We start from the raw sequence: 24,189 nt of genomic DNA on the forward strand, positions 1-24,189 counted from the left end.
CATGTTTCACTCTATTTGACCTTGAACTCTGGCCTCTCTTTTCATACCAAAATGTGTCCCAAGGGGAACAGCACCTCCAAAACATAGTTACCTGGCCTGACAGGCCTGGAGACCAGTAGACAGAGGGGCCAGCCCATCACTCCACTCCTGGAAATAAATCCCATTGTATTTGCATTTTAATTTTCCACATAAACAAAGGCCCAGAGTACTCGCTTGGGCAGCATCACTGGACGAATTTAATTAGAAATGAAAAGTTTATAGGGCCCTCTTTAATGCGATTAATGCTCAGTTAACATTTATCACATTCGTATGCTGGCATCGCCTTTTCTAAGCAGCCACTGGCCATGAAATGAATTTCTCTCAACTTTTTTTGCACCTACCCTGGGAGGTCATCTCCTAAGGAGTCTGTACTGCCCTCCAGGCTGTCTCCCTGGGGCCAGAAATTAGCTGTTCCTCAGAGCCAAGTTCAAGAGAAGTAAAGGTGGGGGAAGAGGCACATGTGTACGTGCTGGGGTGAGAGGGCCAGGTTGTAAGAGTGAGGTGAACACTGTCTCTAGGAGGAGCTGGACCTGAACCAGGGCTGTACCCTCTGCAAACAGCTGAGTGCTCAGCCCACCAGGCTGGCTAAACGGCTTCAGAGCCTCTTCCGTAATAAAAAGAGACCCCCTTCCTAATACACACGTATCCCCAGTGCATTTCTGTGGCCAAAAAGGAGGCTTTAGCTGGAGCTGGTCGGCATCAATCCCATCTGGCTCTCACTTCTCTCCTCCTGTCTCTCCACGTCTCTCCGGACCTCTGTTAGGTTAGACGGTCCTTCTCAGGCCCATGGTGACTGGGAAAGGAACCCAAGTCTCGACCCTAGGGAATATGTCCTTTTCTCTGGCTCTCCCGGAGGCCAGACAGTCACAGTCAGTGGGAAGGCCTCCTGCCCTGGTGTCAACTCCTTAGGGAAACAGAGCGGAGTGGGGGAACATGAAACCTCTATTGGTCCCCAGAGGAAAGATGGCCTTCCTTATCTCCTCAAATGATCTTCAGTCTTCAATTAGAGTCTACTGAGATTGGCCTCCTAACCCAAACCAGCTAACCTGAGTGATGAGGAGGAGGAAAGGAAGGAAAGGGTAAGGGATGGGGGGAGGGAGGAGAGGTATCCTCTCTGCAGATGATAAAAGGAGATAATAGCTTTCATCTTTGTCTCCACCTAAATGCACACTCCCTTTGAGGACCTCAACAGACACTAACCAAGCAGCTGCTACCAGTTTTACTCATAGTATGTTACATATACCCGCTACCTCAGCATCACACACAACTCTACACCCTCACCTCTAGCCCAGCAAATGCACATGTGCATGCACACAAACAAAAATGTGTTGTGATGTGGGGACCTCTGTGTACCTGACAGGACCCCCACTCATCAACCCAGCAGAACATCTATAGTGCATTCAACCCCACACGCTGCAGATAATATCTACTAACACCCCAAACAGGCAGGCTGTCCAAGTGATGGCAGACTATTTCGTTCTGGGGCCAAACTATCCCTTCAGCCTGAAACATTCTGAACAGTGAACTACCAGCTCCCTGTTCGACAGGACTGACTCCTTTGAAGAGCTCCCTGGAATGCCAGGGCCATTTAGACAGCTTCCCAGGGCATGGATGCCAGGCTCAGCTAGATACCACAAGCCCACACACTCTTTCAAAACACAGCCACACAGAGCCCCCAACACATAATCATCAACTTCTCGGTACGACACACAAGACAGGCACCGTGTTGTCCTCAAGAATGAGGACGAAAGGTCACAGGCTAAGGGGCAGAGTGAGGGTGTCCTCCCTGACCATCTCTGTGGCCTGCCAGGCTGCATACTGCCCACAAGGCTCCTGGTTTCCTTCGGTTTCCTTCACCAGCACAGCAACGACCCCGGGGCCAAAACGGAGCATCAGGACCAGGGAAAGCTGCCCCCACTGCTAGCTCCGACTTGCTCAGGCTCTAGGGCCACTGTTGATATCCCTTCCCACCCTCTTCCCTTGTTTCCCAGTCCTCTAGGTCCTTCTTTCTCTGATTTCTTGACCCTACTGTGCCTACAAGGTAGGTACAGTTCCCCTTCCAGCCTGCTGCCCTGTCTCACAGCCTTTTTCCTCCTGCCAGGAGCTGCCGGTCATGTCCTCTGGCTTCCTCTGTTCCTGGATGGCTGCAGAGGGCGTTCACTGCAGAGGTACTTGAGCAGGGCTGAACACAGGCAGAGGAGGAAGTCCACAGCAAAGTGGCCAGAGGCTCCCAGGTGGAAGGGGCTCTAATCTGGAACAGGGGACCTCCTTTCTTCTTGGCCTCTCTCCCATCTCCCTTCTGCCAGGGTCCAGGCTGGAGTAACCGCACTGCAGCAGCCCCACAGCCGTTACAACTGGCCTACCTTGCGGTGCAGGCGCCTGTGAGCTCCAGGTCCTGTGACTTTACCCCCACACCCATGTCACCTCCTTTGCTCTGTCCTTTCTCCTCCCTGGCTGACCTCCTCCTCTTTCCTTTACCACCTCTGAGCTCCCTCAGTCCCCCTCGGCCTGGTCTACCAATTGCCCAGAGCTCTGGCTCCCTCTAACACCTCTAAGACCTTGCAGGGCTGCCAAAGGCCCTTGCTCAGATGCATGGACCCAATCCCCCTTTTCAGGCTTCTGTTTCCTGTTCTGCACTCTCAGATACGCTCCATTCCCAAACAAACCTGCCAAGCTGAGCCAGCTCCGAGACCTCTCCCTTTTCTCTCTCAGCTTCATCACCTCCTTCCTCACTCTTCCAGTTCTCATTTTTACATTTGTCCTCCCCTTGCCATCCACATCTCGCCCTGTCCTTCTCTAACTAGAGAGAATATACTCTGTCCTCCCCGCCCCCTTCTTCAGAGGCTTCTGGACGAAGGGGCTCAGGAAATGTCACATTCCTCTTCACCTGCACTGAGGTTACTGTCTGGTTTGAAGCAGGAAGCTAAGTTATGTCTAGTTATGCAGACCAGGGGCTGCAGACCACCGGCCCATGAACTGAATCAGGCCCAAAGATGTGTTTTATTTGGCCAGCACAGAGTTTTTAAAAACCAAATCTTACTGCCTCTGGGCCGGGCCTGTGGGCTCCAGCTCTCACTACCTCTGACTTTCCCTACAAAGATCCCTAAAGGCATTTGTGCTCTGACACCTACAGCTACATGGCATCTCCATCGCTGTTCCTGATTAACACATTCCTCGCCAGTCTGGACTTTTGGGCCCTACTTTCCTCCCCCCACATCCCTACAATAAATCTGACCTCTTTGGAATGCCAATGACTCTCAGTTTCTCTCTCTCTCTCTCGCTCTCTCTCACTCACGTGCGCGCGCGCACACACACACACACACACACATACACACAATATCATATTATCTCTCAAAAACCAAAAGAAAGGGTCCAGTTATTATTGTGATAGTTGAAGACGAGCTATAAGAAAAACCTGGCTCTATGGCCGCTCACATCTCCCTACCTCCCTCCTACACGCCTTCTTCTCCTCCCTGAGAGTTCCCAGGTCTACACAGGTCCGTCTCCTCCAGTGCCAGATCATTCTCCTCTTGTTTCCTACATCCGCAACTGCTCCCTTATGCGCAGCCCTCCCCAGGAGGCCCCAGGCACCTGCCTCTGCCATCATGCTCCACCTAGTCTCCAAGCCTTCTCCCGTTCCAGCTATGCGTTTCTCCCACATAGTTTCTTCCTTATTTCCCTGGCATCTGGATTATTGGGAAAGGATTTGGAGGCTAAAACTTGGGTCTGGCCCTTGGAAGAGCTCTGCCAATGATTGTGTCTCAGAGCCACTGCCATGCCTGCTGCTGGGGGGACCTGCACCCTTGGTGGGTCACTGCACCACAGATCTGCAGGAAGGGGACTCACCAGGAAGAACATCTTCTTGGCTGCTTATGTGGTTGGTCCCTAACCAGTGCTGCCAACTGGGCTGGTACTCAAGTTTTGAAGTAAAGATGGACAGCTGATTACGCAGCTCTCCATCACAGAGGTAGCCTCACTGTAGCAAAGACCCTCTTATTGGGGACCACCTGGACTATGGAGTGTTACAGTGCAAAAAAATAAAATAAAATAAAATAAAAAAGAAGGAAGCAAAATTTGGCTCCACTTTGCCCAAATTCTGAAATGAAGACTTTGTGGCCCAGCCGTTTAATCACCCAATGGCCCAATCACTGCCTCCCTGATTTACCTAACGGGCCCAAAGACAAGGAGCCCAGATTTCATCTGTGACTGCAGGTCACGTCCTGTGGGCCTGCCTCCTTTTCTTCCTCTTGGCCTCAGAACCCTTTCACAAAATAGCAGACACAGGCTGGTGAGCGTGTGCGTATGCACGCGTGAGTGTAACCACACACACACAAACACACACACACACACCCCCCGAAGATATCAAACTCTGTGCCTAGAAACCATTGTAAATATATTCAAGTTGCACCTTTACAGCACCAAAACAAATAATCTGTTCTCCAGGAGGAAAACATCTCAACCCAGTAGTTGAGTGGTACACAGATAAACCCAAAGTGAGTTAATTTCCCACCTCTTTCACTTGTTATTTGCGCATTGGTCGTGAGACAGTGTTCCCATTCTTCAGATCTGTCAGAGGAGCTTCTCTAGACTCACCCACGTGTCTGGGTGAGCTGACTGGCCACAGCTATACCTAAAACTGCTTCCCGTGCAAGAATCTGAACTCTGAACAGCTGGCTTAAGCGGTGGGGGGCAGGGGGGAAGGCAGTGAGAAGAAACAGCAGGGATTCAGAGAATTGGCAGGCCAGGTTAGCACCTTTTACTGCATTCTTTTAAAGAACAGGAAGTGAAAAAGAAATTCTTTCCAGTATACACAGTTCTTTTACTATAATAGCTGTAGCTTTCAACTCCAGGTAGCAACAAGGAGGGGCTAAGGACAGACCTGAGCATTAAGAGGCAAAGTTGCAGCGAAGCTAGAGCTAAAGATCTAAAACGCTGGGAGGAGATGATGGCTTAAGGTGTTCTTTTATCAGTCCTGCTGAGAAGGCTGGGAAGCAAGACCCCTATCCCATGTGAGCTCATAAGGAGCCTGCTCTTCAGAGTGCAGGCTCTTGGTGGTGGTGGTGGTGGTGGTGGGAGGATTGCTTCATCTTCTGCACCAGTTACTACTATCACTACTCTTCTCTGGAAGCTGTAATATTCTAGTCCACAAGCACATACCATCACATAAACAACCACATGATCCCATGTGTACCAGAACAAGTCCATTTCCCAACTGTTCCCTCCCACCCCAACTTCCAACGGTGCCTCTCATCTCCTGGATCTACTCTGCAAAGTAATTCTCCCCTTGTGTCAATATGCTCACATATCCTGCTCTCAGCCAATCTGCTGCTCTCCCCTGCCACACCCCACTCCCTCCCCAATACTCCCTTCTCCTGGCACCCAGTTTCTCTGCTCCTGCCTTTCCCATCTCCACTTGGCTAATTCCCCCTGTGGCCCCTATATTGAACTGTTGTGTTGTCCATTTCCCTGTGACAAGGGCTCTGGTTACAGAGTTATTGATTGGTTTTCATGCAGACAGATGGGCCCTTCCTGAGTTCCCATCGAAATCCCTGGCTGTATGAGTTGATTGTTGCCTCTCGGGGTGTAGGATTGCACTGGAGACCACCCTCCACGTAACCTCTTTGGCCCAGACTATGGACGGTAATAAATGGAGGCAGCCTGAGCAATAATAAAAGCAATTGAGTGGGTTACCTGTGCAGACACAAGATTTATGCCTCTTCATTTTGATGTTATTGTTTTATTGAGTTCTCAGAATAGTTGGGACACCATTTATTTATTTAGGGGTTTCCTTCTCTTTCCTTCTTTGCATAACCCTTTGCAAAATCCACCTGAAACTTTCATGAAGAACAACCCCTCCTGTCCACCTCTCCTCAAGAGTTACCAGCTGAGGTAAGAACTCAGGGAAACCAGCCATTGCTCTCATCTGAAAGCTATTTTGTGGCCTGAACACCCACTCCAACCCAGCCAGCAGGGAAACAGACCAATATGACTGCTGGCCAAGAAGTCTAAAATAACTAAAGGAACAAAACTGGCTTTTTAGGAGGACAACTCCAGCTCATTTTAAGGAATAAGAGAATCAATAGTCATACCTGTTTCAAAGTGATTCTAATGATGGGTGACCTCCGCAGCAGGAGGCCCTCTTTGGGAAGCGACAGGTAAGCAAGGCTTCTCAGACAGAAACTGACATGTGTCTTTGCTATCTGTGGTCCGGTCTGGTAGGCCCAGGGCCACAGAAGGCAACTTCTCTGTCCATATTTCTCTCATTCCTCTGAGGGTAGAAATCTTCTTCTAAGCCCATCAACTTGCCTTCCCTCTTTGCCATGAGACCAATAGCCTGACCACAAAACAGCGGCAAGTGTATGGAGATGTGGCAGCTCTGGCCTAGCTTCATGCCAAGCTAGAGCCAAGCGTCAAAAATGCAGTGTTCTAGAACCTCAGTTTCAGAGTGGGGGACACAGACCCTAACCCCGAACACGTCCTCAGCATTCCCTTGGCTGGGATGAGTGGCTCCCAGGTTATTTGGAAATGTCTTTCAATGAACAGCTGGTAGACCACTGCCACTCCACTGCCAGAGCTCTGATGAAGACCTGTGAATAGCACTGGGGCTATAGAGCCTTCTTGAAGCCAGTGCTGCCCTACTAAGAGAATGAATATGCTCTCTTAGAGCCAAACAGGTGAAGAGAGAGTGTCGGTAGCAGGTGATCAGTGAGAAATGGACTCTGGACGAATACACTCCAAAGACCTAGGGACAGGGGGTGCCCTGATCCCAACGAGTGGAGGACAGGCTCAGAAAGTTAAGACAGTGATGGCCTTCTCGTCAGCTCATTCCAAGACAGTGCCCTGAGGGGATCTTCAGTAACCCTAGACTCTTTCTGGAGTTTGTGCCTGTTTCTTTCAAGGAACTGTATTCTCTTGTTCTCAGAGCAACAGCTAAACCAGAGACTTTGGCATATAATCAGGAAATCTTTCCTGCCTAGTCAATTGCTCTGGGATGTAACTAGGTGACTTTCCCCCATTCAGTAGCATGGATCTCCCTCCATCTCTTCCCCCCTGCAGGCCATTTCCCACAGCAGGTTTCAATCTCAAATCACCTGTTTATAAACACCTGCCCTCTACAACAGCAGTGTACAAGCTGAAGAACTGGCAACCCCATGCTCAGCGATCAGTCACCCAATGTTGAGAATGATTCACATAAATTCCATAGACTATGCAATCCAGTCAAACCTCTGGATTTTTGACAGTGGTCTCTGAGGGTGGGGGTGGGTGGGAGGTCTCCCTGACCTACTCCTTTGGCTCACAGAGGTATTTCTATGAGGAATTGCCAATAGAGAATGTGGGTTGGCTGTCCAAACCTTTATCGTGACAGGATCAGAGAAAGCCAAACCCATTTTTAAAGCATGAAAAGCAATTTAGTTTATAAATATAACAGCATATTTCAAGTGCGGCGACAGCATCTGTTTTGAGGAGGAAAGGATGAAAAACCTTACAATTTGGCTCAGGGGGGCGAGCATGTGTGGACTTCCTTTCTTGCCAACCACCGGCACATGCACACCCTCACTCATAACAGTTATGAAGTCCCCGACACACGTGGGCAGCTCACCAATAGTCAAGCTCTCATCTCAAGAACCACCCGTTCCAATGCATCGCACTTTCTGCACAGGGGAAAATCTCCAGGCTCTTCCCACAGAGAGTGAGATTTCACAAACTTTCTGACATCATAAGCACCAGCAGAAACACCCGCCTTTGTTAGGCTTTAGGGGGAAACAACACACCTCGGATAACCCTTCCCCCTACAGGGATGAAGCTAAGGGCATCAGGCCCAGGTGCATCCCTCCAGCCCCGACTCAGCAGCACACTGGGAAGCCCCAAGAATTCTTTCCAAAATATGAACCACGGTAGGATTCTCTCCCAAAGCAAAATTGAGAATACGCTGACTTCTCCTTGTTGTCAAAGCAAGCTGGGACGCCTACCTTTGGACCTAGGGCTGCCTGCACATGCTGTCAGTGGCCTCCCCATTCCTCTCTTCCCACTTTCTCCATCTACAGCCACACCTGCCCACAGATGGCTATTTCAGTCTCCTTGCCCCTCAGGTGATAGGGCTCCACGCTGACCAGATTCTGCAGCTGTTAGAGATGTCAAGCTAAGGCCATTCTTTCTCCCACTCTCATTTCACCTGAGACTCACTTCTGTACTTTCTCCCAATTCTAACAGATGCACTTCAAGGCCTCTGGAGCTTGATCCTGGGGTCACCTGTCCCCTGCTCTCCATGGCTTTTCAGGATTAGAGAATCCCCAAACTTTTACCTAAGCCAAAACCATCTCAGCCAGTGAGGAGTATATGCAGGGGAGAGGGAGGCAAGGGGTGCTGCCACCATAGCTGCCTTGATTACTCCGATCCTCCGCCCATCAAGAGGGCAAACCACCTTAACCACACATGTCATGGGTTCCTCCAAAGCAAATTCTATCATGAACAACGGCATGTTCACCAGAACGTCAGCACCCAGTCTCAGCACCACTGCTCCTCAGCAGGGCTGTTCACCTCCCAAGACCCCAGTTCCAACTCATTCCCAGAACCAATAGCCAGCCAAGAGGATAAATCTCTGGAAGGCTCAGAAAACAATGCTTTGTCCCCTTTCCTTCCCTAACCGCCACTCCAGCTTCAGCCCCAAAGCTTCCCCAGCCGCCTCTTCTGGCTTTAAAATGCAAAAGACTCATTACCCCCCCCCCCAAAACCACCCAGTGTCTTTCTTTCTCCAGCTCCTTTGGAAGGTGTATGAATGTCAAACTGCTATGCTTTCAATACCTAGCTGAGCCAGGCCCAGGGAGCTGGAGGGTTTTCGGAGGGTGTATAATTAGCTGATCAGTATTATGTTACCCTGTTCATAACTGAATAACCATTTTAATACAGATGGCACACACCGGGATAATTTCTGGGGTCGCGTCGCAGTACGTTACAGCACGAGAGTGGCAGAGGGAATCTTCTTTAGCCAAGGTACATTCTACCAGCTAATTTTACCTGCTGTTTTCAGGATGATTTGGGATAATTCCATATCATTTGCAAAATATTAAAAAAAAAAAACCACCTTGATACGTGATGCCAGGTTCAGAAAAAAGCACCATCTGAATTATTAGTTGTCCTGATAATGAGCCCATGAAGAATGCAAAGAATAACAAGGGTATGAAACCCTTAACCCTCATCTCATTTGGGGATTTGCCTTAAAATGGGGGGCAGGGGTTGAAAGGCTGGCCAAGGTTATCTGGAACTTGTACAGAGTCTCTGCTGATGTCAGGCTGTACAGTTCTGCGATGGTAAAACTATCCTGGGTTCCTGCATCCAACTGCTGCTTATGTGTGCTATACCCACCACAGATAGACAGATACATTTGCACACTGGCCAGGTGTATGTACATGGAATGTGTAAATGTGTTCTCCCTGGGGGCATTTTGGAATGGCTTGGGGAGTGGGATACTAATGATCTTCTGCTATTATATGTTGAGCTGACTCCAGCCTGTGTTATCCCCATGTGCCTGAGCTTGTCATCAGTGCACACTTAGGCTTGGACATAAGGACCCAGGTAGTTAGAGGCATCTCCTAAAGTTCAGCCTCAGAGTCCAGAGTTCTCCCTCCCTGCCTGGCATCCCTCTCCTTGTCCAGCCCCTCTAGTCCCTGCCAATTGCTGGCTGGTGGTTGGCATTTGCTCTGCAGGCCTAGATATTCCTGCTTGCAGGCCGGAAATTTGTGCGGAGCTGGCTAGCAAGGTCTGGGCTCCGGGGAGGCAAGCTTTGTGGGAGTTGGCAGGGAGGGTGGGGGAGCCAGTACAGGCAGCTGCCCCTGGGGAAGGGAGCATGCCTTTAGAAAGGGAAGTCTGTTTGGAGGCGATGAATAGACACTGGTCATTTTAAAGGCTTCGGCTGTGGGCTGTGATTGTCTCTAGATACCAAGGCGCGTAATCTTGGAGTCTTAATTACCACAAACACTTGGATTCATTTCCAGTACTCCGGCGGGAGAAGCCTGGCAGGGAATACCCAGCCCTAAGCTGGAGACAGCCCTGTCTGTCTGTCTGTCTGTCTGTCTGTCTGCCTGCCTGCCTGCCTGCCTCCCAGGTGCCCTTTCCCTACCCCAAAGACTTTAGAGCTGGAAGTTGGGGAGGAAGGGCAGAGGCTGAAGAAAGAACCAAGATTCTAATATCAGGTGCTGGGGTGCCCTAGTGGGCAGGAACTGGAAGCTGGAGTCCCACCCTATAGCCAGGGGTGGCTTGCTCACCTGTTGATAGAAGAAACGCTGGGCACGGTGTCATTGTCGCAGATGCCCTCAGCCAGGAGCCGGTCGCGGATCTCCCAAGCAAACATAGTTGGGTTCTGTCGCTTGTATTCAGCAATCTTGTCCACCACTTTGGGCGTTGCCACTTTGGGCTTGGAGCCGCCAATCACTCCGGGCTTGATGCTTCCAGTCTCGTAGTACCTGCCCCGGGAAGGTCCGCGGAGTCAGGGAGAAGCGACCATGGCAGGGGCAGGGGGGTGCAGGCTCCGGAGCCGCTGAGCCACTCTCCCGCCTGAGGCAACCACGCAGAGGAAAAAGGTCCAGCGTGGCTGAGCGGGCTTCCAGAGGGCGCTTGGCTAGGGCAAGGGCGCATTACAGGATGAAGGGGAGGGTGAGAAGGACACTCCCTCCAGGAAGGCGGTCATGCCAGGGGCTGCCAGCACACACGCTGGAATAGGCGCCCCTGGGAGTGAAAGCCCGACCTTTCATTTGGGAAGAGCAGGAGGAACAGCGTTTCCAGGCCTCCAGGCGGACAAGGGCTGAGGCACCACCTCCAGCCCTTTCCCATTGAGTGCAGAGCCCCTATGAGAACCAAAACCCTCCTTCCATCTACCCACTGCTGATTTTTCTGCTCTTGGAGACCCGTGCGCGCCTCACACTATTCCTCCAACCCCTCCCTCACTCTGCATTAACTCTGCTAGAAGAGGTGTCCCTTCTTTTCTGAAGACCGAAATCAAGCTGCCTCCCCGTGAGGACTCTAGAGCTGGGAAAGCGCTGTATGACCCTGCTCCACCCTGGCTCCCAGGGCCTCGGTCACCACCTGAGCGCCCTAAAAAGGAGCAGCTCTCCAGATACCTCAGGGTCAGGCAATTCCCTCTCCCGCTGGCATCCTCGACTCTTAGCCAAGTCCTGGGGCTGGAGACCCAGAGCCGGCGGGGGGAAGGAGGCAGGGCGTCTCCCAGGGGCAGCTAGAGGCCCTCACCTGCCCAGGATTTTGCTGACACAGCCGTGGCTGACCCGCAACTGCCGAGAAATGTCACAGGGCCGCACACCCTGGTGGGCCAGCTCCACGATGCGCTGTCTCACCACGTCGGGCAGGGGCCGGCCGTTCACAAACACCCCCCCGAGCTGGTTCACACCCCCGTGCCCTGCTGGGGAGAGACAAGAAAAAAAACACAACACCCCACACACAGCAGGGACGAGCCATTAGTCAGGGTCCGCGGCCCAGGACGTGCGAAGGAAGCAGGCAGGGCGGAGGGGCATGTTCTCGGAGCCGCGGGAGAACGGTGGCCCGCAGACCACAACGCGGAGGATTGGGGATTGGACCTGCGGGCGGGTAGAGACGCGGAAGCGCGGAAGCGCGGAAGCTAAATGGAAGGCTGGGAAAGAACGTGGCGACGCAAGGGAGAAAGGGAGGGAGAGAATGGAAACGCAGGGCAAGAGAAAATAGGGGAGAAAGGGGGGAAACAACAAAGGGGGAATGAATGCCAGCAAGAAAGAATGTAGGAGAGAAAAGGAAGGGCCAGGCAGAGGACGGAACCTGCACGGAGCGGGATCCCGCCTGCGCCGCACGCTAGAGGGAGTCGTCGGTGCGTGCGGGGTGGCGTGCTTGGAGGCAGATAATTTTGGGGGGTCTGGGCGACTCCGTACATAAAGCCTCCCAGCACACAGAGGGACATCTCTAAGTCCCTGACATTCCCCTTTGACACCCTACCTTCTTCCTTGTATTTATTTTTAATCGGATTGGAGTTTTCCCTCTTTCCCTGTGTTTTTATTTTGTTCTGTTTTTTGATCGAATTTTCCTTTCCTTTATGTTTTCTATCTTCAGGTACTTGGAGGGTCCATATTCCTCTTCTCGCCTCCCTAACGTCTAAAGTTCAGAGAAAGCTAGGTGGAGGAGGGAAGACTGAAGAGGTAGGGGCCCTGAGTTGGCAACGCTCTGGCAGGGAGGCAGAGCTGAGCAGCGCGTCGCGCGTAGCAGCCAGAGAACGCAGGCTGCTTTGGCTCGCCCGTCTGCAGCGCTGCGCCAGGCTCGGGGCCCACCGCCTCGCCCAGGTCGCCTGGTACAGGTCGCCCAGGCGAGTTGAGGGCTCACGGAGCATCCTGTGCAGCCAGCCCAAACCAGCTCTCGTCCCTCCGACCTCTTAGATCTCGGCAGCCGCTCAGGACACTGCACAGCCAGGGCGTTTGCTCGCCTGGCCAAGAGGAGGGCGCTGGGTCTCCAACCCGACTCCAGCTCCGGCTTTCCACCTCGGAGCCCAGGTGGTTACCGGATGCCAGGCCTGAGAGCGCTGCCCGGTGCCCCATTCTCTCTGGCCTAAAGCAGTCTAGAAATCCTGCACTCAGAGCGATCAACCCGCAGCCGCAGTTACTGAGCAATCCAAGCTCAGAGACTTCTAGCGGCCGAGTTGGGCCGGACCGAGCCGGCAACCTGCCGCCCCTGCCCTACTAGCCTCAGGCGACTTTCGGAGAAAGCGGGGACATCTGCGTCCCGCTCAATTCTTTTCCGTCCCCTTCTGGGGGGAAGGAGAGTAAGGGCGGTAGAAATCCCTGGGGAGAAGCGTCAGATCTGGAGGCTGGTGAAGGCCGGAATCTCTTATTTTAACCCCCATCTCCGCTAGTCTCCCTACCTCTAGCCCCACTCCTCACCCCTCCCCGCCCTCCAAACCCGGACCATCAATAATTTAGGCCCCGGGAGAACTCGCGTTACCGGTATGAAAAGGCGGCAGCTGCGGGCAGATTAAAGATGAATAATTCAGCTTCCCCGGGCTCCGGGCCCGGCCTCTCGTACCCAATCTAAGGGGTAGGAGTAGAAGGGGGCACGACAGGAGTCCAGGACTGGGGACCGGAGCCGGCGCAGAGTCGGGCCTGGAATGCGCCACTGCCGCGGGCGCCGACTCCGGCGGCGGCGACTTGCCTGCTCGTTCGCCGCCAACGCCGTGGTCTCTCCCTTCCTCCGACCACCTTCCGCTAGCCTTGGTCCTCTTTAGGTTTCAAAGTGGCACCCAGTGGGCGGCCGGGATTCGGCAGGTCCCCAACGGAATCGGCCAGAGAGGAGTGCGAGAGCAGAGGCAGCCGGGCCGGGAGGCCGGCGGGCAAGGCGAAGACGGCGTGTGGACCCGGTTCCACTACCTCCGAAAAGAAGCCTGGATTCCTGGCTCTGCTCGGGGAGACTCGCGGCAGCCCGAGGCCCCTGGCTCGGATTTCCCGTGCTTGGATATTATTTAAGAAAATATGTTTTATCCCAGGAGTATTTTTTAAAGATCCTCCCTGTAACGCTAAATGTATGCTTAGAGGAAAATTCAGCTCTCTCCTCGGCTCTTTTGTCCGAAGCACAGATCCAAGCCAGGTCTAAAAAGTTTCCCTGTGAAAAGTTACAAATTATCTTTAATTATTAATCTACAGAGGAGGAGATGGTTTTTATTTAGAATCTATTTATCTTTCTAAAAGCCTGGGAAGAAAAATCTCTGAATTGTTTTCCAAGCTAAAGACATATGATATGAATTAGATACATTCAAATTTCATCAAAATAATTCCCTCTTTTCTTATTTTTTCATTTATTTTCTCCCCTCTTCTTTTTCTGTCACATCCTTTCTGTTTTCTATTTCCTTTCTCTTGTTTTGATTTCTCTGTCCTTTCTCCCCAGCTTTGGCATTTGCCTTCCTTTTGTTCTCCCCCCACCCCCACCCCCTCACTTGCTCCCTTTTTGCCTACCCGCTGGCCAGGTCGCTGGCTAAACGGTCCTGACCAGGGAGTGGGAGGTGGGCAAAGAGCCTCCAGAACTAGAAGCAGAGCCTTGCTCTGCCCAGGGGCCGCCTGGAAGTCTCCTCTACTCCATCTCTCACTGACTTCGATTTTTCCTTGGAACCCCTCTTTGTTTTTAGAGCACCTCCTGGGGAGAGGGGGAAAAAGAGGACTGCTACATCCTGCCAATCTCAGACTCCCAACTCAAGGAGGAGAAAAGGGGAAGGAGAGGAAAGGGAGATAGGGGGGAAAAGAGGACAGAAGTATTGCAAACCAGCCTACAAGAAGCCTTGGCTGGGCTGGCAGGGCACAGAGATGCTGGGAGCTGAGGGTCAGAAGGGGGCACCCCACCCCCCACACTCTTCTGCTTGACTGTTCTGACACTGAGGGTGCTTAATGCTGGGAGTCTGCTCCTGGACAACCACACTCTAAGTTCCAGAAAGGTAGGGAGGAGAGGGAGCAGGAGGAGGCAAACAGAAAGGGGGTGGGAAGAGAGACAAGATAGAGAAAACACAACACAAGCAAAACCCTGAAAAATGCCAGCGCATTAGTTCCCCTGCCCAAGGCAAGAGAGTGACCAGGGAGTAGGGTGGCTGGAGCCTGGGTGGGGGTGCTGTGGATCCAAGACTTAAGAAGGAGCAGGTGGAAGGAAGGCAGGCAAGTGATGGGCACCAGGGAAGGTAGGAAGGTAGGTTGCAGAAGTATGGGTGATAGAAGGCGGAAGAGAGAGAAACTGGAGGCTTTAGAAACAACTGGGAAATGAGGGAAAGAGGAAGAAGGAAAGGGGGAACTGGGAGAAGCCAACGTGGCCTCCAAGATGGGACCTGAGCACAGGGGGCCAGGGCCGCGGCAGGACGGGACGGGGTTGGGACAGGGAGCCCCTAGCTGGGACAAGAGCCGGGCGCCGGTACTCACGGTGCATCGCGGAGAAGGGGTCTGCTTTGCAGTGCATATCCATGGGGAGGCAGAGGAGCGGGAGCAGCGCGGCCGCCGCCGCCGTGTCGCCTCTCAAACTCAACTTCAGGACTTGAGGAGAAAAGGGAGGGACGATGGGGGGGTGAGCAGGTGCCCGGCTGCCGCGGGGCGCACAGGGGTTGAGGGCGCCGCGCTGCGCTCCCCGCGAGGACTCCTCCGGGACCCGCCGGAGTTTGCAACCGCAGCCGCCGCAACTTCCCACCGTCTGGGCTCTGGGCTGGGCGGTCAGCAGAACGGCCCAGAGGCGGCGGGTCGGGCGGGGGGAATCTGGGGGCGCATGGCGCTGGCGGCCACTGCGGCCAGGGCTGAGGCTGGGAGGGGGAGGCGGCTCGCTCAGTTCCCCTGGAACCTGGTCATCCGAGAGGCAGCGGTCGGAGAGGACGAGGCGCTGGGGCGGCCCGAGGGCGCCGGGCTGGGAGCCGGGCCGCTCCAAGTGCGGGTGAGTTGGCGAAGTTGGCAGAGAAGTAGCAATCCTTGGGTTGTCCGAGCGGGCGCCTTCGGGAGGGGAGAGCGCAAGCTGGGCCCCCGCCCCCGGAAAAGGCAGGCGCACTCTGCCGCGGCCGAAGGGCCGGGAGGGAGGGAGGGAGCCGAGCGGCGCCGGCAGTACTGGGCTGGCCCCAGGTGGGTTGCGGCTGCGAGAAGACTCGGCCGGAGACTGGAGCCTCGGCTCCCGGTGTGTGTCTCTCTAAAAGCTGCAAAGCCCCCTCCAGACCCCCTCCTCCTCCCCGCGCTGGGAGATGGATGACTTGTCAGACAAAGGCAATAGATTCCACCACTCTGTGATTCGCCAGTGCCGGAGCCCCGAGCTTCGGCGAGGAGGGCCCCGCGCCTGTCACTCCGGTGCCGGCGAGGGGAGGGGAGGGAGGGGGAAACGGGAGGGAGGAGGGAGCAACGAGCGAAGGAAGAGGGAGGGAGGGGAGCGGGCCAGGGGGAGGGGGAAGGGGAGCCCGGGATTAAAACTACACTGAGAAACGAAACTCGCCGATAAGATAAACGTTAGATAAGGATAAAGAGCTGCCAGTCTAATGAATATTCAGGCAACGACGGAGGGCCGCGCAGCGCACCGCGCTCGGAAGCCTGGCTCGCAGTCCCTACTCACCGAGCCCTGCCATCCACCGGCCAGTGCCCGTATGGGCCACGCCGCAGCGAGCCGAGTCCACATTCCCAGTCTTAACCCCCCTAGTCTCCTCTCTGAGTTCCCTTCCGTTCCTTCCTGGTTTTTCCTTCCTCTCTCTGGTCCTTCCCTTTCGCCTTTCCTTCCTGAGGTACCTCTACACCCACGCACCCCCCAATTCTCATTCCGGGGCAAAGTGCCCGGCAGTTAGTCCTGTCCTGTCCCACGCGAGGCTAAGTGTAGGGCTTCCCTCGTCCCCTTACCCCTAGGGGTCTGGGCAGCCCAGAACGCTCGCTTTAGAATCGAGCTGGAGACCTAAGGCGAGGACCCACCTGCCTCAGTGGGACCCAACGGACAGTGGGAGAGCCCGGGGACTTGGCTCCTGGACCCTGGGGTGGCCGAAGAGGAGAGCTTGGGGAGGGAGACAGTGCAGAACGGCTGGTCGCTGGCGGCAGAGAACGCGAGAGACCAAGGCTGGCTCTCCCCGGCTGGGGAGAAGACGCTTCGAACGAGGCTGAGAGCCGCCCCCACCAGCTCCGCGGCTCCGGAGCTAGCGCAGGGGGCGCAGCGCGCTCGGCCCGGCCCCGCTCCTGCCGGAGCCGCTGGCCCAGCCTCCGCAGCCCTTGTCCGCACTCGCTCCCTCTCTCGCTCGGGTCCGCTTGCACGCACCAGGCAGGAGAAGCCCTTTGTCTCCTAACCCGTTAGGTACAGAATATCCGGGAGATCTTTATGAAATATTTTCCCTCGTCTCATAAATCATCTTGGCACTTCAGCTGATGTTTTAACTCTCTCTCCCTCCTTCGTCCCCTCCCCCTGCTTCTCTAGGTCTACGAAAGGGCGGCTCAGGGAAGCCCGCGCTGCGCTCCTGCCTCCCGGACTCGAGGCGCTTCCGGCCCCTGCCAACAGACCCTGGCGCCCGCGGAAGCGCCTCGGACTCGCGTCGCTGTCCCGCTGGCTGGAGCCCAGGTGGTAGCTAGGATGGAGGCCGCACCCGCCCGACTCAGCCAGAAGGAGACTCCTACTGGGTCTCCAACACCCGGGTTTTCTTGCCGCCCTTAATCCTCGGGCGGAGCTAGCACCAGGCTCAGCCCAACTGGGTTCTGAGCCTCTCACTCCTTAGGGGGCCGGTTCTGCTGGGATCCTAGCATTTGCCCTACTTCCTGGATCCTCCTGAGCCGGATCCGCTTAACCCACCTGCGGGGTACCTTCTGGGAGGAAAAACCCCTTTCTGCCTTACCCCTCTCTCGCAACCCCTACCCCCACCCACTTCCCTTGGCGGCCAAGCTGGTTCCCTTGGGCAGGAGGTTGAAGGCGCAGGGTCCAGCCTCGAAGGTCAGTCTCTTCCTCTCGAGACCTGCAGATGGCGCTCCCGGGTTTGCTTTGGCCTCACAACCCCACGAACACGCACTCACTTCGTGTGGCAAGTGAAAAAGGAAAACAGAGTTCCCACAGCCCAAAGGGAAAGGCTCCCAGGCCTGGAAGTAAAGGGCTCTCAGGTGGTATTAGCTGGTACAGCCTTGGGCTTCCTTCTGGGAGGTAATTAACCCAGAATTGGGGTGGGGGGAAAGTATCGAGGAAGGGTCCTTACTGAAAGGAGCTCAGAACTCAAGGAACCCTTTGCCCCACCTCTCCCTGTGTTGGTCCAGGAAGTTAAGTTTTGGGGAGTCTGAACTATTGGAGAAGCAAGACTGTGGGCAGAACCCCCTCCTCACATAGACTCACAGATTTTTCTAGAACCAGCTGGACACTTCTCTGTATTACACATATGATGAAGTGTGGATGCAGACCACAGGCATTTGAAAAGAGACATCTTAACCTTTTGCAAAGACGGGAACTTAATGCCCAAAGTATGCTGGAAGTTATACTCACACACCTGTCCTTCACATGTACCCCATGAGAAGTGAAGACTCGCTCCATGATAGTTCTAAGATTCTAAAACTACCCCCTCCTAGGAACCTCCCTCAGCACTGCACTAGCTGGACTCTCACCTTCCCCCCAAGTCAGCCCCTGGCAGCTTCCTCAGCTCCAGCAGATTCGTAGGTCTAGAAACCTGCTCCCTGGGGATTAGAAACCTTTCAGCCAAGGCTCTGCCTTCTCCTAGGGCTCCAGGCTGAAGGGCTGGCCTACAGATTTCTCTTTAGGCACTGTCCTCTCCCTGTGATGCTCCATTTCCTGTTCTCTCCTTTCTTCTTCTATAGAGCCTGGTAGAGGAGAAAAAAGCAAGAAGGAAAAAAGGGAAGAAGAAAGAAGAGGAAAAAGGAAAAGAAAGAGAAAGAAAGAAAACAACCCAACCCCAAACACAACCCCGGCTCCAACCTGTCAGGGTTGGTTGCTTTTCCCGTCTGCCTCTAAATGAACCTTTTCTCTCTGGTGTTTTCAAAGCGGCCCTTCCACCCCCCAACCTAGGGGCATTTACACTTCAAACAAGGCGCCCGCCTCCCTGCGGAAATTTAAAGGCAAATAAACTTTTGGGGAGTTGCTCTGATACCCATCTCGGGATTTGCTTCATTAGCCGCCTCTGTGCATCTGATCTGCCCAATAAATCTTCCTTGTGGATCTCCGTTTCTTTGCCTTCTCCGCTCCCTTCCCTGCCAGTCTTGCCTGGCGCCCGGCGCCCCCGCCCTTGCCTCCTTCCTCTAGTGGAGCTGCGACCCGCCTGAGTCTCCGGTTGTCTGGAACCTACTCTCCCCGGGTGTAGGAGGCGGTGGTCTCCGTTGAGATCCTCTCTCCTCCCCCACAATGTACACATGCACAGGCCCCCAAGCCAAAACAAAGCGCGACTAGCACCCCAAACTCCAAAATGCGTTTCTAGGAACATTGTGCATGAAGCGAAGTGCATGTGTAAACCCTGTCGCTGTCCCCAATTGCACCCGCTCCTTTCGCGACTCTTCTGTTCATTTTCCGGTTTCCCGGTCCCTGGCCCAGGGCTTTCTGCCCCGGCAAGGAAAGGCAGAGGCGTGGTTGCCTCCCCTCGGCAGGCAGGGCCCTGACCTCAAGTCCAGGCGCCCGACCTCGAGCTATTCGGGAAAGCGGCTGGGCCGCGGGGGCCCTAGCGGGGGGGAGGAGGACTCGAGAACCCCCCCAGCTGCGCCCCGCCCGGGTGGCCTGGGCCTGCCTTCCTCCTCCTACTCCTGACACCTCCCGGGAACGGCGAGGGGAGCTAGGGCCTGGGCTCTCAGGGAGGGGATTAGAAATTCCGAAATTAAATGTATCTCCCTAGGAAATGCTCCCCACAGCGCGGACCAAATTAAACGCATTAAAGTTCAGGGCGGGGGGGGGGGGGGAAAGCTGTTTAGAACCGAGGGGGGAAAAACTAGTCCGAAGGGAAGGGAAACAGAAATGAAGGAGGGTAGCGCAGTGCAGATGCTCCGCAGCCGAGCTCCTTTCCTGAATTATTCCCAGTTTTGGAAGTCACCACCACCACCACCCACCCCCCCCAAAAAAAAAAGAAGAAGAAGAAAAAGAAAAGAAAAAAGGAAGGAAATAAAAAGTTCGTCTAATAATCCAATCCGGGACGGCCGCGGCCCACTTGCCCCCAGGGTCCTGGCACACGCCGGGAAGCACACTCGGAGATCAGATCCCAGGCAGCGGGCGCACGCACCCGGCCCCCTCTCCCGCTCCGCCGGACCAGCTCCCGCCTGGCCTTGTCCCCTCCTCCTCCCCATTCTCTCCCTGCCCCTCCCCCTTCCTAGCCCTCTGGTCACGTTGGAGGATGGTTTTTTTTTTTTTTTTTTTTTGGAAGAGCTTCTGGTACAATATGGAGCACCATGGGCTGCAATTTCACACTCCACGGCACATTCCCCCTAAAGCTACTTTCCTTTTTTTTTTTATCTAAGACCCCCTAATTTCTGCTTCCTCGCTCCCTCCCTTGCTCACTCCCTCCCTCCTGCTTGTACTCTTCTTTTCCCGCTTTTGTTCCTAATATTTGGGCTCCCCGAGAGAAGCCCAGGGGGCCTGACTCTGGGCTGGCCCCGCCCGCTCGGTCTGTTGGTCCTGTGGCGGCCCCGCGCACGTGCTGCGCCTTTATCCTCCCCTGCCCCTCCCCCTTTAACCGGCTTCTCCGCACTAGAGGTCCAAGCGACACGCCCGACCCTTCGCAGCCCTTTTGAGGGGAAACGACAATGCTAGTCACTTGGCCACCAAAGCGGCCTCTTAGCGGCACGGGCCTGCCAGGTGGCTGCCGCCGGTGGGTCACCCGACTGAGGAGCCGAAAAAATAGTCAAGCCAGGAGGAAACGGGTCATCAGGTCTATAGGGTAGGAATGGAGGGCTCTGTCCAACAGAGAACAAGCTAAGGGGTGGGGCAAGAGGCCCGTGAGGCCCTGGTCAAACCTGGACACTGGCTGTGCCTCCCCTCCGACACTCATGGACCTCTGTACAGCTAAAGGGACCACTCACCCCACAGCCCACGGGAAGGATCAGCTGCCACCACCTGCACAGTCTCTGCCTCTTTGAGCCTCAGTTTTTTCGCCTGCAAAATAGGGATAATTACACCTGTCTTGCCTATCCGTGGAGCTAGCCACTAGGAAAGCATTTTGCAAATCAAACATTTCCATAGTAAATGAAAGAATAGGTGCCTAGCTTTCTGAACTCTTAACCTTCCACTGATAGGGAAGGGAGGGATCGGGGCGCTTAGGGAAGGCAGGGGATGGTATTTTCCATCCAACTTCTATCCTATAAAGGTAACTAGAGGATTCCTCACCGCCTTCCTTCCTGTGTTCCTCTTCTTCAGGAATTTTTTCTTTCCACTAACTATACCACACCCCATCCATGTTTATCACTCCGCTCTCTATCTTTCCTGCCATTCCTTCATTACTACTTCTTCCTGCACCCTCTTCCCACTGCAACAGCGCAGCTGCTAGAGGATCAGTTAAATTCTCCCCTCCCCCCAACAGCCGGGTTAATTGTGGCCTCAGGCGCGGTCCCCTTTGGGCCAGTCTGCCAAAACCGTCGGGAGGAGCTGGCCCGTTGGCGGAGACGTGGGGAAGGAAATCCCGTCCAGTCCAGTTCCAAACAAAGAAAGTTGGTCTTCCCAGGACCTGCAGTCAACCTGCCAAAGCCAGAGCAGAGATGAGACAGTGGGGAGAGGCCTGACCAAGGGGAGGCGTGGTAGGGAGGAGAGGCGTGAAGAAGAAAAGGACGTGAATGGGGTGCTGAGCGAATGGAGTAGGCACCTGTCTCTGGAAGGCCTGCAGAGGCAAGTTTGGGCGATGCCGAGGTCCCCACCCGGCCAAAAGTCCCTTCCCTTCCTCTCCAAGCCAGGGTGAGAGAGTCTGAGTGAGGTTTAGCGTCCGTGCTGAAGTAATGATTAACCCTCTATTCAGCCAGGCCCTGAGCCAGCAGCCTGACCTGGCTTTGGTGGAGGGAGACAGTGCCGGTGGGCCCTGGATGTCCCCGGCGCTACCCGCCACTGCCACCGCGACGAAAGGGGGCTGCGGAGGAAGGGGCAGGCGGTCGCAAGTGGCAGCCAAGAGGGAACGGAGTGCTAGAAGGGGGAGCGCAACTCCAAATTTGGTCTGCCAGGCAGACCAGGGGGAGCGAAATAGCCACAGCCAATGTACAAGGAAAGGAAGGGGCCGAATCCAGGCGAGGGAGCTCGGCTCCGCAGCGCGAAAGAACAGTTGGAGAGGGGCGGGAGAAGCCCGGCGGGCTGAGTTGTCCGGGAGTTGCAAGCAAGCACCAAATCCATTCTCGGATCCATCCGCGCAGCCTGCCCTCCCTTCCTCCTCTTCCATCAGCTGTGCGGTTGTGAGGAGCAGGCGGAGAACGCGCCAGAGCCGGGAGCGGGTAAGGCAGGGGAGACCCGCCAGAAACCCAGGGAAGAGAAGCGCAGGGCCGCCCAGGCGGGGACGGGCTGATCGGCTCCGTGAAGTGGCAGCAGACAAAGGACCAGAGCGGAGGGGAGAAAGGGAAACGGGGGAGAGGGGGACTGATGAGACAGGAAGAGAACCAAGGAGAACAGGGATCTGGAGGACCCGGCGAGGTCGGTCTACTCCTGCCGCCTCCGCCCACTCCAGCCTGGAGCGGGACATCCCGGGAGCTCACTCCCGCTGGGGTTCCTGGCCCGCGGGCCTGGGGTCGGGGCAGGGGGTGTCGCTGTGGCTGCGGGGTCCTTGTAAGTGTGTGGGTTAGTCTGTGTGCGCGCTTGTGTGCGCGCGCCGGGTTAGTTAGGCGGGGGAGAGTTGGGAAGGGGAGGGTTGGGAAGGGGAGGGCCTTCGCTGTCGGGTTAGACCTCTGCCCCGGTGGCTGCGAGCCTCCGCCCTTCACCCTCGCGGTCCATAGCCGTCCACCCCCGAACTTGAGACAAAAGGGCTGAACTGAATCCCTCCGGAATCAGGGCAGTGGCTCTTTCTGGAAAAAGTGTTTTGGTTTGACACTTTAAGGGTTACCCGCATCCAGGAATTTTTCTTAACTTTTGGTAACTGTTCCTGAGGGACGGGGGGGGGGGGGGGGGGGAGAGAGATGCAAAGTAAATCTCAAACAGAAAAAAGCTCGGATCCCAGTACCCGCTTGCCACCTCTTAACCAGCGGGGAGGTCTAGACCCGCGGCTAACGAATATATTGAAGAAACTGACTAATGGAGGGAGGAAGCCTCTTTCAATTTCTAAATCAATTAAGAATTTCAGTTGTGTCTCCTTGGGGGCTGACCGTCTCTTGGTGAGGGGATCATGGGAGTGTGTGTTTGAGTGCTGTAAGAGTGTGTAAAAGGTGTGTTTGTGGAGAGTGGGGGTTGGAGAAGCGTGTCTAGGCAAACAGCTGTGTCCCAGGCAGGGCTGAGGTGGGAGCTCAGGACCATATCCAGCACCTCCCCCTCCTCCCTCTGCCCTCAGCTGAGGCTGCTCGGAGGCCAAGGCCTCTGCAGCCTCTTCCAGCGGGGCCACCAATCAATCCTGCAGGTCAACACAGCAATTAATAATGGGGTGAGGAGGCCTCGCAAAAGAGGGGGGGAGGCGTCAGGCTGTGTCTCCCCCAGGCTCTGCGGGCCCTTCGGCAGGACCAGGGAGTGGGAGGGGTCTCCTAGGGCAGAAAGAACCCTGGGAACTCAGTGTGAGCCAGGGAATGGGCCCACGGTCCCAGGAGGGAGAGGCAGGGGACCAGCGACAGGGATCCTGAAAGCCAGCTGGGACAGGCCAGAGGAGTAAAAGGGAGGACATCAAATAAAGGTCTTGTTTTTATGGTTCTGGGGATATACGCGGCGATAGCCAAAGACCACAATTGACACTAGTTGCCGATTCTCTCTCCCTCCTCTTTCCCTCGCTTTTTCCTGCTGGTTTTCGCTGCTCCCGAAAAGGCTCAGCGGCACTAAATAAAACCCGTATCCTTCGCAAACCCGGCTGCGGCGGTTGCGCTCGGGAATATTCCAGGCACGCTCGCTAGCTCTTGTGTGTCATTGTCATTTTGAACTAGCCGTACGGGGCCAAAAGGGGCGCCGGGGACCTCTGAGGACGGGCCCCCCTGACCCCCAAGCCGTGCACTGGCCAGACGCGTATAAGGTGGAGGTGAGGGCAGAAGAGCGGGAGGGGGCGGTGAAGAGAAAGAAAGAGCAAAGGCCGCTCGGAGGCTGCAGAGCTCGGTGGGGCTGTTTCGAAGGTAACAGTGATTTCCTTCTGATAGAAACAGCCCTGCCTCCTTCCCAGTTCCGCAGCTCCTCCCCACCCTTCCCCAAACCGCGACTGGCTGGAGTGCGATCTCCGAACCTGCAAAAACCGGGGGGAAGGGGAAGGGAAAGGGAGTTGGTACGCAGCTAGTCTTCCCGGCTGCTCTGCAGCTTGCACTGGGACAGCCGCTACTGGTGAGCGCTCTGGTCTGGTCTGGAGTGTCCTGAGCGCCTGGAAACTTGGGATAAGAGCCCTGACAGGCGGTCAAGGATGCCCCCCAACGCTCTGCCTTCTCCTTCCCGCGGTGCTGGGGAGGGGGCCTAACTGCATCTTTTGGGAGACTTGCCTGGACTGGGAACCAGGTCCACGTACCTCAGGCCTGCAAGGCAGGGAGAGCCACCCTCCCTGCGGGAAAATGGAAAGTGGGAATGTAGGGAGCGTCAGCAGACAGGGCAGGGAAA

At 55.1% G+C, this 24,189-nt stretch overlaps 2 protein-coding genes and 1 long non-coding RNA gene across 18 annotated transcripts in view; 2 read left to right on the forward strand and 1 right to left on the reverse strand.

The window, feature by feature from the left end:
- The window catches only part of PAX2 (paired box 2), an 89,563-nt gene that overhangs the window by 63,624 nt on the left and 1,750 nt on the right, over positions 1-24,189 (reverse strand). For 5 of the 15 annotated variants that reach the window (XM_088791888.1, XM_088791889.1, XM_088791890.1 and 2 more), the window contains exons 2-5: positions 20,529-20,601; positions 14,958-15,512; positions 11,281-11,449; positions 10,302-10,499 (exon numbers count right to left, since the gene is read on the reverse strand). In XM_088791888.1, the coding sequence (XP_088648014.1) occupies positions 10,302-10,499; positions 11,281-11,449; positions 14,958-15,000 (410 nt within the window). In that variant the 5' untranslated portion in view covers positions 15,001-15,512; positions 20,529-20,601. Of the gene's footprint in view, positions 1-10,301; positions 10,500-11,280; positions 11,450-14,957; positions 15,513-16,463; positions 16,824-20,528; positions 20,602-24,189 lie in introns of those variants that run through there. The other 10 variants (XM_088791887.1, XM_074339179.2, XM_074339180.2 and 7 more) reach the window with 8 other exon arrangements.
- On the forward strand, positions 15,295-19,407 carry LOC141572908 (uncharacterized). Its single transcript, XM_088791893.1, has 2 exons — positions 15,295-15,690; positions 16,957-19,407. Exons 1-2 carry the CDS (start codon positions 15,295-15,297, stop codon positions 17,188-17,190), a joined length of 630 nt encoding a protein of 209 aa, XP_088648019.1. The 3' UTR covers positions 17,191-19,407.
- Positions 20,529-24,189, forward strand: part of LOC141572907 (uncharacterized) — a 54,444-nt gene continuing 50,783 nt past the window's right edge. For both annotated transcript variants that reach the window (XR_012498458.2, XR_016018894.1), the window contains exon 1: positions 20,529-21,917. This is a non-coding gene — a long non-coding RNA (uncharacterized LOC141572907). The remainder of the gene's footprint in view (positions 21,918-24,189) is intronic.

Source organism: Rhinolophus sinicus, chromosome 15, assembly GCF_057876585.1.
Source record: "Rhinolophus sinicus isolate RSI-liver-muscle chromosome 15, RSI-T2T, whole genome shotgun sequence".
NCBI classification, from domain to species: Eukaryota; Metazoa; Chordata; class Mammalia; order Chiroptera; family Rhinolophidae; genus Rhinolophus; species Rhinolophus sinicus.

Excerpts from the sequence above, each read along its gene's own strand:
- LOC141572908 (XM_088791893.1), top strand. The coding sequence starts at position 15,295 with ATGGCGCTGGCGGCCACTGCGGCCAGGGCTGAGGCTGGGAGGGGGAGG. Across the intron at positions 15,691-16,956 it reads GACTGGAGCCTCGGCTCCCG|GTCTACGAAAGGGCGGCTCA; the intron begins GTGTGTGTCTCT and ends CTGCTTCTCTAG.